Source organism: Nanorana parkeri, unplaced genomic scaffold, assembly GCF_000935625.1.
Source record: "Nanorana parkeri isolate BGI_ZX_2015 unplaced genomic scaffold, ASM93562v1 scaffold305, whole genome shotgun sequence".
NCBI classification, from domain to species: Eukaryota; Metazoa; Chordata; class Amphibia; order Anura; family Dicroglossidae; genus Nanorana; species Nanorana parkeri.
Window position 1 is genome coordinate 405,532 of NW_017306573.1, and position 13,441 is coordinate 418,972.

The window sequence follows — 13,441 nt, forward strand, 5'->3', positions numbered from 1 at the left end:
GCGAAAATAAAATAAAAACATTTTCGGTTTTCGGCTGCGTTTCGGTTTTTAAATGTCTATTTCGGTGCACCTCTAGTAATAATAATAATTATAATAATTTATCAGGCTGGACGATGATAACAGGAGACGCTGAACATGAGCCGGGGGTTTGGGTGGCTTTTATGCAGTTTATTATAATTTATTTATCTCTATTTATGTCTAGAAAACACAATAGGAAAATACCTGACACCATCTTGGAGACTCCTTGAAGATGAACATGGTCGGGGGAGCTCCTGGAGCTGAGAGGATATTACAGCTCACCCTGGAGATCATCTACCTGCTGACCGGAGAGGTGAGGAGGATTCTTTTGCCTTTAGATGTAGGTACACTGCTGAATCCTGACCAGAGGGTTTGGCTCTTCTATGTAGAGGTCTACAGGAAACCAACCCACATGGACCAGTAGCTGCTGTTTGACTCCCACCATCCTCTAGATCCTTGGTTCTCAACTGGTGGGGCGTGACCCAAAAGTGGGTCACGACCCCGTGTTCAGTGGGTCCCTGCATGTCTTCCACTTTTCTAGGCGAGAGGCTCCTCAGCCTCCCCCTCATGCAGCGCTGTCAGTTCTCACACCAAGCAGCTATTCAAAATATGCCAGAGTGTCAGATTCAGGTGGGATGGGGCTATGGCCACCAGGGAGTTACATCCATATGTGCATTGCTTACAGCTCCCTCATCATGTGTCCTGTAGAGGTGTCTGGACCAGAGTGACATCACATTCTGGCTCCCGGCACCGCTACAGGGTGCACAAGGGAGCTATACAGGCTGAGCATTCACTCCAGTTCTTGTAAGGTAGGGAGACTGGGTGGACCTACCACGTGTTCTGGGGTGGGAGGTGTGTTGCATTGCCATTCATTTGAATAGCACCCCAAAGGAACCTCCCACCCACAGTTCGATTGCCCGCACCTGAATGCACGGTACCGCAATGCTGTGCATTCCTTTGCAGTGCGACTTGGGTCACGACTTAATGACCAAGGACAAATGTGGGTCCTGAGGTTACACAGGTTGAGAACCACTGCTCTAGATCACAAACTCAGAGTCATCAGGACACCATCGGGCAGAGATCAAGTACACCAGCAGAGAGGCTAAGGTGAAGGAATTCAAAGACCTCAGAGGAATCTTCTTCCTTTAGATGTAGGTACACTGCTGAATCCTGACCAGAAGGTTTGGCTCTTCTATGTAGAGGTCTACAGGAAACCAGCTCACACAGACCAGTACCTGCTATTTGACTCCCACTATCCTCTAGATCACAAACTGGGAGTCCTCAGGACACCACTGAGCAGAGAACATATCCACCAGCCAAGGTGAAGGATCAATGAAGGATGACTCACAGTTTGGGATCTAGAGGATGGTGGGAGTCAAATAGCAGCTACTGGTCTGTGTGCATTGGTTTCCTGTAGACCTCTACATAGAAGAGCCAAACCCTGTGGTCTGGATTCAGCAGTGTTCCTACATCTAAAGGCAAAAGGTCACTCCTCTGAAGTATATATACTAGACAGGAAGGAGGACTTGTTCATAAGAGGTGTTTCCTTTAGACCTCTGTAGAGTCCTGTTGACTCCCAGTTTGTGATCTAGAGGATGGTGGGGGTCAAATAGCAGATTCCGGTCCAGCACGTGGCACAGCATAGAATAGCCTAACCTTCTGGTCAGGATTCAGTTGTGTTTCTACATCTAAAGAAAAAAAGGTCACTCCTTTGAAGACAGTCAAGTACTGATCCTAGACAGGGAGGAGGACTGGTTCAAAAGAGGCCATTTATGTTTACATGGAGAAGCCAAGCTTGAATGGAAGCGGGGAGGGGGGGGGGTTGTTGGTGAGACATCTATTATCTGCATTAAATGCGGTTTGAACTCCTCTCTCTGGGTGGATAGACAAGACATGCTACCTCCAATCATGCAAATGTGATCAACACCCCACCTTCATGAGGTCTCTGACCCCATGCTGGTTGTGATGAACAGAATATGTTGATTGGAGCAACATTCACCATATTTATTCCCAGAGAATACAAGTCATTATGAACTGAGAAAGCTGGTCAGATGGCCAGAGAAATATCTCTTAATAAAACACGGACCTGACCAGAGAGGTGAGGAGGATTCTGGGAGGTCACATGACATCACTCTTATCTCTATTCATAAAACACAGACCTGACCGGAGAGGTGAGGAGGATTCTGGGAGGTCACATGACATAGAGAATTGATAATATTCATCTTCAGTTTTTGTCTTCATTTAGGTCTATGTATCTGAAGCAAAGTCTGCTGGGAGTATTACACCCATTAGTCATGTGTGCGTATGCAAAGACCAGAATAAGAGCCAGGACCCTATCAGAGGGGCTCCACCTCCCATCCTGACACCTGAGAGAAACAACATAAAGGAGATTCTAGAAGTCATCAAGAATATCATCGAGCTGTTGACAGGAGAGGTGAGCGGTGCCGGGGATTCTGGGACATGATCCAGGAACAGACAAGGGATGTGTCTGGATGGTGACTGTATCATTGTGTGTGTCAGGTTCCTATAAGGTGTCAGGATGTCTCTGTCTATTTCTCCATGGAGGAGTGGGAGTATCTAGAAGGACACCGGGATCTCTACAAGGACGCCATGATGGCGAACCGTCCGCCCCTCACATCAGCGGGTAAGAGGAGACTTTCATTTCTTGAGTATTGAGGATCCCCCTAGATACACACATCCTCTGATATAAAGACATAGACACAATGCATTCAGTCAGTGTGTGTGTTTCCTACAGATGGATCCAGGAACAGAAATACCCCAGAGAGCTGTCCCCGTCCTCTGTATTCCCGGGATTCCACACAGGAACATCAGGAGATCCCTCAGACCCGTCCTCTGTATTCCCGGGATTCCACACAGGAACATCAGGAGATCCCTCAGACCCGTCCTCTGTATTCCCGGGATTCCACACAGAAACATCATGAGATCCCTCAGGCCCGTCCTCTGTATTCCCAGGACTCCACACAGAAACATCATGAGATCCCTCAGGCCCGTACTCTGTATTCCCGGGACTCCACACAGGAACATCATGAGATCCCTCAGGCCCGTACTCTGTATTCCCGGGATTCCACACAGGAACATCACAAGATTCCTCCAAATTGTAAAGCAAAGGAAGAGCACATAACTGAATCTAATGAGGTAAAGTCACATGCGGACAACATGTACAAGAAATAAACCATAACTAGGAAATGTAAATGAGTAGGTACCAGAAGGGAAAATGGTCACTTTTATTCTTCTTTGATGGTCTTTAGGTGGAAGACTTGAACATTGTGGTGGTCGATCACCTTGACAATCAAGAAGACCTCTACATGAAGATTAAGGAGGAGGAAATTCCTTCAGAGATCCGCACAGGTGAGGAATTAACTCTAAATCCACAAGAGTCCCAGATTCTCCTCATTCAGTCACTACAACGATCTCCTCCCCCCTCCTCGGTTAGTAGAAAGTATGGGAATTGGAAACAATAATTATGTGGGTAATTCTGTCTATGTGGTACATCTATTCAATATGAGATAAATATTTTGGGAGGACTCACATTAAAGTTAGAACTTTTAGTAGTTACATGAGGACACAATCCAGACGTGTAGCGTGGAGGTGGCTCGGCCTGCCAGAGCTAGGTTGAGCACCCAATTTCTACAATGTTTGGAGAGCTTTAGGATGGTTAAAGATGTGAATTGGAACAATCATTTGTTCCTTTAATTTTTCCAGGATGTAAAACGGGTGATGAGATCAGTAGTGATGGGTCTTACGGAACGACCACAAGCAGCCAACATGTCAACATTGCAGTCTCCAGGGGTGACAAAGCCACATGTCAACCAAACTCGCTTCTGGCAGGTCGGAAAATCATAAGACGAAGGACTAAACACTCGGAGGAGAAACCATTTATCTGTGCCTGCTGCGGGAAACATTTCAACTTCAAGTCAGTCTTCATCAACCACCAAAGGATCCACACGGGTGAGAAACCTTACCAGTGTGCCGAATGTGGCAAATGTTTCAGCCAGAAGGGAAGTCTGGTGGAACACCAGAAAATCCACAAAGGAGAGAAGCCCTTTATTTGCCCCGATTGCGGCAAGAGCTTCATCCAGAGGGCCAACTTGTACCACCACCAGAAGAACCACCTGAACGAGAAGCCTTATCCGTGTTCCGAATGCGGCAAGCGCTTCATCAACCGCTCCCGGTTGGCAGCCCACCAGAAGATCCACTCCGGCTACAAGCCATTCAGCTGCCCTGACTGCGGGAAGGGCTTCCTGAAGAACGCCAACCTCATCATCCACCAGAGAGTTCACACCGGGGAAAAACCCTTCATGTGTACGGAATGTGGAAAATGCTTTATCAAGAACTCCAACCTGGTCACCCACATGAGGGTTCACACTGGAGAAAAACCTTTCCAGTGTTTGAAATGTGGACGGTGTTTCAGCCAGAGCTCTGTCCTGGTGAGGCACCAAAAGACCCATGGGGACTCGGGGGAACTGCTAAAAGTCAAAGTTTAGTCTTAGAAGACTTCAACCTTTCCATAGAAAATCTCAAGGTCTTGTCTTGGCCTCTATGTGGACTTATATGTGGACTTATATTATGGACATGTCCAGATTCCAAACCATAAAACCTAATATCTTTCCTGCTATAAGTAGCTTTCCGTTGGTCTGTTGTCTCTAGAGAACCTTGAAGGTTTGTAAGGTCTGAGATTGAGCTTGCTGAGACATAGAACACAGACACCAGTTTAGCTCTGAGATGTTATATAGGAGCACCTCCCCGACAAGTAGTACCTTCTAAGACAAGGGCTCAGATGTCACACAGTCCTCATCTTACCATTGTAAGTAAAGGACTTGAGGGATAAACATTGGGGATGCACCGATACTAGGTGCCGATACAGAGTATTTGGGAGAGAATGCTCCGATACCTTACCCGATACTGGAATTTCCCAGCAGAGGAACATTTCCTTTGACTGGAAGTGCCGTAGGGGAACATGGAGCCGGCTTCTCAGGCAATCAGGAAGTCGGGTGGCGAATAATGACCCGCCTCTCGGCCTCCTGAATGGCCGGCAAGCTGGCTCCATGCTGATTGGCTGGTAAGCCGGCTTCCCGGCCAATAAGCATCAAGCCGGCCAAACAGCTTACTGATTGGCCAGGAAGCCGGCTTGCCAGCCATCAGTAAGGAGCCAGCTGTTCGGCTGGCTCGATGCTGATTGGCCGGGAAGGCGGCTTCCCACCCGGACAATCAGGAAGCCGGAAGCTAGTTATTACTCGTCACCTGGCTTCCTGATTGGCCACACAGCCGGCTCAATGCTGATTGGCTGGGAAGCCTGTTTCCCAGCCAATCACAATTGAGCCTGCTAAACAACATGGAGCCAGCTTCCCGGGCAATCAGGAAGCTGGGCGGCATGTTGTTACCCGCCACCCGGCTTTCTGATTGCCTGGGAAGCCGGCTCCATGCCAGCGGAGGCACCGGTATCGGCAAGCCGGCTCCATGCTGATTGGCTGGGAAGCCGGTTTCCCGGCCAATCAGCATTGAGCCGGCTGAATAGCTGGTTCCTTACTGATTGGCCAGAAAGCGTGCAATCGGCATCAAGCTGGGAGGCAGGTTTTTACTCGCCGCCTGGCATCCTGATTGGCCGCACAGCTAGCTCGATGCTGATTGGCTGGGAAGCTGGCTTCCTTGGCAATCACAATTGAGCCTGCTAAATAACATGAAGCCGGCTACGCTGGCAATCAGGAAAGTGGGGTGGCATGTTATTACCCGCCGCCCGGCTTCCTGATTGCCCTGGAAGCTGGCTCCATGCCAGCGGAAGCACTGGTATCGGTACTCGGTATCCGAAAAAATGGTATCGGTGCATCCCTAATAAAAATACACCTTTGTCTATAAGAGTTCCTTATTGATGCAATAAAATCAATTTGTAGTTCACTTTTTACATCTTGTTCCTGCTCCCACGTTGTCTGCTCGGTGGACCTCCCGCTTGATGACTACACACTATCAGGACGTCTCCTGCACGGTGCCGAACCCTGCCAGCTGTGCCCAAAAAGACAGGTAGGGGGCAAGGTACTAGGCACCCGTATTGCCTGTGGTCTCCTTGCAGCTGATGTTACCATGTTTTGTTCTTCACTGTGTGGAGGTCGCCATCTTGATAGAGGCAGGGCTTTGCTTCCTCATGGTAGAGCATCCAGCAAGGAGAACAGTGAGCAGCACAGTAGTGACGTCCGGAACTCTCACTCCTATAAATCAGAGGCAGCAGTGACTTGGATCTCGCGCTGCAGATATACAGCTATGTGGTTACAGGAGTGGGGAAGAGTCAACATTTCTAAAATTGTTTTACTGTGACTTCCTGTGGCAACCCATGGTATAGTTTTCTCACATTCGGCCAATGGTCTAATAGGTTTTCCTATGGGGTGGGGATAAAGAAATACATTCTTGGGTCTGTACCCATTATGAGGGGTTTCCACCATCCCTGTGCTGAGTTCCCAGGTCTGTAGAATTGATGTTCCCATTATGAAGCGTTCTCACCATCCCTGTGCTGAGTTCCTGTGTCTGTACCCCTACTGTGCCTATCTTGAGGGGTTCCCACCATCCCTGTGCTGAGTTCCCGGGTCTGTACACCTGCTGTGCCCATTATGAGGGGTTCCCACCATCCCCGCACTGAGTTCCTGGGTCTGTACACCTGCTGTGCCCATTATGATGGGCCCCCACCATCCCTGTGCTGAGTTCCTGGGTCTATACACCTGCTGTGCCCATTATGAGGGGCCCCCACCATCCTGGCACTAGTTTCCTGGGTCTGCACACCTGCTGTGCCCATTATGAGGTGTTCCCACCATCCCTGTGCTGCAATGATAACTGGCTCTGGAATGTTTTTTTTCACTTCTGAAATGCAGAAGAATGATATGAGATTACAGTTTTACCTCTTAGAATGTTTGTACCCATTTGAATATTATCTCTTGTCCATGATATTTCCTAATTTGGGCATAAAGCTAGATGTGTACTGTACATTTTTACATATACCTAGAGTATTATGTGATTCTCATGACTAGTTCATGTATCTACACTGCAAATATTGGCTTCACTAAGGCCCGGGGAGGGGCTGTGGGCACTTTTCTGAATTAGATGTTTGTATTTAGGATTTTTATCAAAACCTCTTCAGACATGTCCACAAAATAAATGTTCTATAATCCTTTATTCGGGAATTAAAGGGCTCCTCTTTTTCTTGGCACCCTTAAAGGATCTAAAACAAAAATTACGGATGAGCAAAATTAACAGTTTTCATGGAAATTTGAGCTTAAATTGGGAGATTTTGGTAAAATTTTGGAGTCAATGGTTAAGCTGAAATAAGGTAGTCCTTGGTGACTTTTAAGGGTGAAATGGACCGTAGATGATTCCTGAGGGTTCTGGAAACTCCTTTCCACTATTTTGGGCCAAAAGGAAGTCCCTCGTTAGCTTCATTACTTCACATTTTTCCTCACAGAAAGCATAAAAACAGCATAGAACCAGTAAAATAAAACATTTACAGCCCATATACACTATTGTGTAAGGGGTAAGGCAGGTTATAGGAGTTGCTGCGCCATTCATTTTGAGCTCTATGGCAACGTGTGGCCAAGTAGAACTGAACTATAGGTTTTGCATGGAGCAAACAAAAATAAATTATAATTCAATTTGTAAAGACTTATAGATCAAAGCCATAGGAGAGAACGTTGTGGAAGGAACGATTTGATCCAAAAGTGGAACAATTGTTGAGAAAAGAAGGATGGAGGGATTTGGGTCCATAGAGAAAATTGTGGATAGAGGGATGAGGGGAATTAGGTCCTGAAGAGGGACAATTGTGTAGGAGAGGGGGATGGAGGGAGTTGGGCCCAGAAGAGGGATAGTTGTGGGGGAAAGAGGGGTGGAAGGATTTGGGTCTAGAAGAAAGGACAATTGTGGAGGTAAGAGGGAATTGGGTCCAGAAGTGGGATAGTTGCGGGGGAAAGAGGGATGGAAGGATTTGGGTGCAAAAGAGTGACAATGCTGGAGGAGAGGGGGATGTGGTTCCAGGTGAAAAGGAAAGAAGGAAGCAGGGATTTAGGTCTAGAGGAAAAAAAATTGCGGAGGAGAGGGGGGTGAAGGGATTTGGGTCCAGAAGAGGGACCATTATGGAAGAAAGAGGGGCAGAGGGATTTGGGCCCAGAAGAGGGAAAATTGTAGAGGAGAACGATGGAAGGATTTGGGTTCAGAGGAGAGACAATTGTGGAGGACAGAGGGATGGAGGAATTTGGATCCAGAAGAGGCACAATTATGGAGGAAAGAGGGATTTGGGTCCAGAAGAGGGACAATGGTTGAGGAAAGAGGGATTTGGGTCCAGAAGAGGGACATCTTGTTCCTGCTCCCACGCTGTCTGCTCGGTGGACCTCCCGCTTGATGACTTCACACTATCAGGACGTCTTCTGCACGGTGCCAGAGGAAAGAGGGATTTGGGTCCAGAAGAGGGACAATGATTGAGGAAAGAGGGATTTGGGTCCAGAAGAGGGACATCTTGTTCCTGCTCCCACGCTGTCTGCTCGGTGGACCTCCCGCTTGATGACTTCACACTATCAGGACGTCTTCTGCACGGTGCCAGAGGAAAGAGGGATTTGGGTCCAGAAGAGGGACAATGGTTGAGGAAAGAGGGATTTGGGTCCAGAAGAGGGACATCTTGTTCCTGCTCCCACGCTGTCTGCTCGGTGGACCTCCCGCTTGATGACTACACACTATCAGGACGTCTCCTGCACGGTGCCGAACCCTGCCAGCTGTGCCCAAAAAGGCAGGAAGGGGGCAAGGCAGGAAGGGGGCAAGGCAGGAAGGGGGCAATGGTGGAGGAAAGAGGGATGGAGGAATTTGGGTCCAGAAGAGGGAAAATTGTGGAGGAGAACGATGGAAGGATTTGGGTTCAAAGGGACAATACTGAAGGGAAGAAGGTTAGAGAGATATAGGTCAAGAACATTGACAGTTGTGGAGCAAAAGGGATGGAGGGATCTGTCCCTTTTATAGACCTGAATCCCTCCATCCTTCTTTCCTCCTCATTCGTCCCTCTTTATTGACTTATTCTCAATAGAATGCTCAGCGTACCTTGCAAAGTAAAACTCATGGAAGCACTCTGTACTCAAAGTTTATTTGTAAAATGTAGATTTTGTACAAATAGTTATAAAATTAGATAATTTTTTTTAATAAACTTCAACCGTCTAAAAAAAAACATTTTGGTTTCCCATGGACATAATGACTACACTATTCAGACCATGAAAGGAGCAACGTGAAGCTTGTAGAATAAAGTGGGATTACAAAAGGTGATTAGAACCATGGACATGTTTTTTTATTGCTTTTTGTGTTCCTACTGGGAGAATTCCCTCACTTCCTTTGTGGTCACCAGGACAGGAAAGGCTTTCTACAGACCCACTGCCAAGTTTTATCATTGATTCACCCTGGTGACCATTGTCAGTTCTTAGTTTCCCTTTGGAAGGTTGATATTGACACCCTCATATACATGAGGGTGTATGGTTGTAGTATGGCTGTAATACTGTTTCGGTGTTGGGCTTCCAATAGTATTCCGAGGTGCTAAAGGAAAGTGAGAGGGATCTACGAACAAAAAAAACAGTAGCTAATTCTAAAGTTGAGTGACAACGTCATATCACCTTCTCCGTAGGTCTATCACCCTTCCCAGTGTAACGAACACCCCGGTCCGCTTATACTAGAAGCTGCACACCTGACCATTCAAAACTTTCAGCTTTTCTCCTACCCAGTGTAACAAAAACTCCCGTCACATCTACAACTGAACCTCCTAGTCTTCCCATGGATACAGCATGGAGGTATAAAAACAGGACAAGTGTAGACTTCATATCTCACACATCCAAACCAAAAAAAATACAAAATAGTTGATTCTTAAGAATAACCAAGTACCAAAATAACCAAAAACCAAGTACATTGTCCATCACCGTGGCTCCTCGTGCCTATCCTTTGGATGACTGATCACTCATGAGAGACACACAAAATACCTGCCATGCTCTACAAATATGAAAGTCTATGGCATGTGGTTCTTCTCTGGTGAGTCCAAAGTTGTTCCTCTTGTTACGGACACTGGTAAGAGTTTGATCCACAATGTGATATGCAACATACTGTACATTCAGGGCAAGAAGGTGGATTTTTTTGGTTTTCTGGTGGACTAACATAGGATCTTGTGCCCTCATTGTTCCCGTACTTTGGACAAGTAGGGCTTCATACGTCTCTCCTGAGATCAGATTTCCAACCAAAACACTCACCACGTGGGGCTCCAAAATGGTTGATCTCCTTCAAGACATCTACCGTAAAGGGTTCCCCTTACGTGTGGTTCTCATAATTCAAAGCCCTGGTAGGCCAATCGTTTCCCAATCTCAAGGTTACTATGTGGCTTTACTCCTTTGTGTGAGTTCTGTTTTCCTGACCATGAACATTATATCCTAAAAACATATGTGTGCCTTGAATACGTAAAGAGTCTCGTTCTGGTGGGTCTTCTATAGCGGTACGCAAGAGGGAGCTTTCACACCAAAAACCTGCCATGTTTGGAGGATGACTTCTGTTTTTTGGTTGATGTGAAATCATTTGTCCTTACTAAGTAAGCCGCTTCCCACACACTTTGTGCTCCCATTGTTTTCCACCACTGTGCTATCAGAAGCCACCAAGGGTAATTCCGATTTGCCAAATGATTTGCGCCATTCCGTATACTGATTTATTTATTTCAGGTACTTGGGCCAGATTTGGGGCTCTTTAAGGGACCCTCCCCAACAGGGATTGACCCTCTGGCCTTGATAGTCTGTTCCTCCAGAGGATTGGGTTCGCGTGTGGGTGCGTAGATGACTACACAGGGTTTGCTTAAGCTTGAACCGCCTGCCGCATTCCGGACAGGTGAAAGGCTTCTCGCCCGTGTGGATGACCATGTGGCGGGACAGTGTGTGTTTTGCAACAAAGCATTTCCCGCATTCGGAACAGGTGAACGGCCTCTCTCCTATGTGGCTCCTCTCGTGGGTGAGAAGGTTAGACTTCCCAGCGAAGGCCTTCCCGCACTGGCGGCACTCGAAGGGCTTCTCTCCTCGATGGCGCCTCTCGTGAACGACGAGAAGACTTTTCCACCGGAAGCGTTTGCCGCATTCGGAGCACTCGTAGCGTTTCTCCTCGCTGTGGGAGGACTTGTGGCTGGTGAGCTGCGAGCTGGTGGCAAAACATTTTCCACATTCCGGACATTCGTAAGGGCGCTCCCCAGTATGAATTCTTTGGTGGACGGTCAGATGAGCTTTATACCGGAAATGTTTGCCACAGTCCCCGCAGGAGAACCTGCCCACTCTGTTGTGCACCGGCTTTGTGTCTTCTTCCAGATCTGACTCAAAGTCCTCCTCTCCACTTGGGGAGCTGTACTCAGACTTTGCTCTAACAGTCTCTTTGCCTGGCATCATCAGTCTATTGTCCACCATATTCTGGCATTCACTTCTTTGTGGACCACCCACATGGGATTCTAGGTGATTTTCCTCTTTCTCGAAGGTTCTCTTGTTGTGTTCCACACCTGTTGGATGAGAAAACAACCATTAACCAGATAGGCCACAACTTCAAAGTGGCACTCCAGCCAAGCATTTGTTTTATTTAGGATAGACGAGTTGGAGAGATTTCCTCTCATTTCCTGTCATGGCATGAAGCAAGTGGAATTTTAAGTAAAAGACTCCCCAGCTTTAACAGTTGCCACCAGAACAACCCCATCACCTCTCAAATCAGGTCTATGTTTCAATAGAGATGTGAGGAAGAGAGCTGGAGTCTAAAAGAGACTGATGGTTCCTGACTCCCCCCACTAGACACATACCGTTCCCCCATTACTGTCAACTGACAGAGAAGAAGAGATTGTTGTAGTGACTGAACACGGAGAATCTGGGACTCTTTTCTGGATTTGGTGTTTATGCCTCACCTGTATCGATCTCAGCAGGGATTTCCTCCTCCTTACACCGAACATACGGTTCCTCTGCTTCCTCCTCAACCTCAACTTTAACCACAATCAGGCCGTCACCCTGGGTAACACAGGAGGAACATTTAATAGTAATATTTTAGTAGCATGTGGTGAATAACCTCAGATTAAATAGAAAAGTATTAGCTAGCAAGACCAAGGTATGTTACTTAAGCAGTAGATGTGATGATCAGGTGTCAACAAACGTTTGGCCATATAGTGTAAATGAGCACAGATTCTGTTCTAAATTTAGGAAGATCATTGATTTCACTTACAGGATAGCCCTGAGGGTTCTTGGGAAGTTCCTGTGTGGAATTTTGGGAAATATGAGGTTTTGGACATCTCTCTGGTGGGTTCCTCTTACTGGATCCATCTGTAGGAAACACACACACTGACTGAATACATTGTTTCTATGTGTTTATCAGATGATGGGGGATCTAGGTGGACCCTCCGTACTGCTCCCTCCTCTTACCCGGTGATGTGAGGGGCGGCCGGTTCTCCATCATGATATTCTTGTAGACGTCCCAGTGTCCTTCTAGATACTCCCACTCCTCCATGGAGAAATAGACGGTGACATCCTGACACCTTATAGGAACCTGACACACACAATGATACAGTCAACATCCAGACACATCCCTTGTCTGTTCCTGGATCATGTCCTAGAATTACTGGCACCGCTCACCTCTTTCGTCAGTAGCTCAATGATCTCATTAGTGACGTCCAGGATCTTCTTGTGGTTGTTCTTCTCGGGTATTGGGGTGCGAGGTGGAAGCTTCATGGTAGGGTTCTTGTTCCATCCTTGTGAACCATGAGGGCAGCTGTAGGAGTTCATAAGATGGCTGGATGTCTTTTTTACGACTGTGTAATCCTGCGTACCAAAAGAAAATGAATGTGTAAGTTTATTATAGTAAGGTCTCTTTCATTTCAAGAGAAGACCATGAATCCAAGACCTTTAATCTGGTCAGGTCTGTGCTTTATTAATAGAGATAAGAGTGATGTCATGTGACCTCCCAGAATCCTCCTCACCTCTCCGGTCAGCAGGTAGATGATCTCCAGGGTGAGGTCCAGTATCCTGTCCGTTACAGGAATTTCGGTGACTTTGTCCATCTTCACGGAGTGACCAAAGACACCTAGGGAACGCCTTCTTCAAGATGTTCTCTAAGACACAAAAAGAGATAAGAGGTTGGAGTAAACTGGAGCATGCCAACTCCAAGCAACCTTTGGTGCTCCCTAGATTGTTCAAGGTACTGTGCCATGTGGTGCCTACAATAGAGAAGCCTGATCTCTAAGGGTTTGGCACTGGGGATTTTAAGGAATAAGATTAGGTTACAGTTCCCCCGGTCGAGTCGACATGCGTTTTTATACCTTCCGCGATATAGGTGACCGTTCACACCGATACACATAAAAGCCCCCTCGTACCCCACTATAGATGCCTTGCCCACCCAAGTCAAGCTAACT

At 47.1% G+C, this 13,441-nt stretch overlaps 1 protein-coding gene across 1 annotated transcript in view; it reads right to left on the minus strand.

Annotated features, from left to right (window-relative positions):
• LOC108788099 (zinc finger protein 62 homolog) overlaps positions 1–13,441 on the minus strand; it is a 949,422-nt gene that overhangs the window by 8,272 nt on the left and 927,709 nt on the right. The window contains exons 6-10 of the mRNA XM_018557834.1: positions 12,666–12,851; positions 12,456–12,465; positions 12,259–12,356; positions 11,948–12,047; positions 10,882–11,554 (exon numbers count right to left, since the gene is read on the minus strand). Coding sequence (XP_018413336.1) covers positions 10,882–11,554; positions 11,948–12,047; positions 12,259–12,356; positions 12,456–12,465; positions 12,666–12,851 — 1,067 coding nt within the window. The remainder of the gene's footprint in view (positions 1–10,881; positions 11,555–11,947; positions 12,048–12,258; positions 12,357–12,455; positions 12,466–12,665; positions 12,852–13,441) is intronic.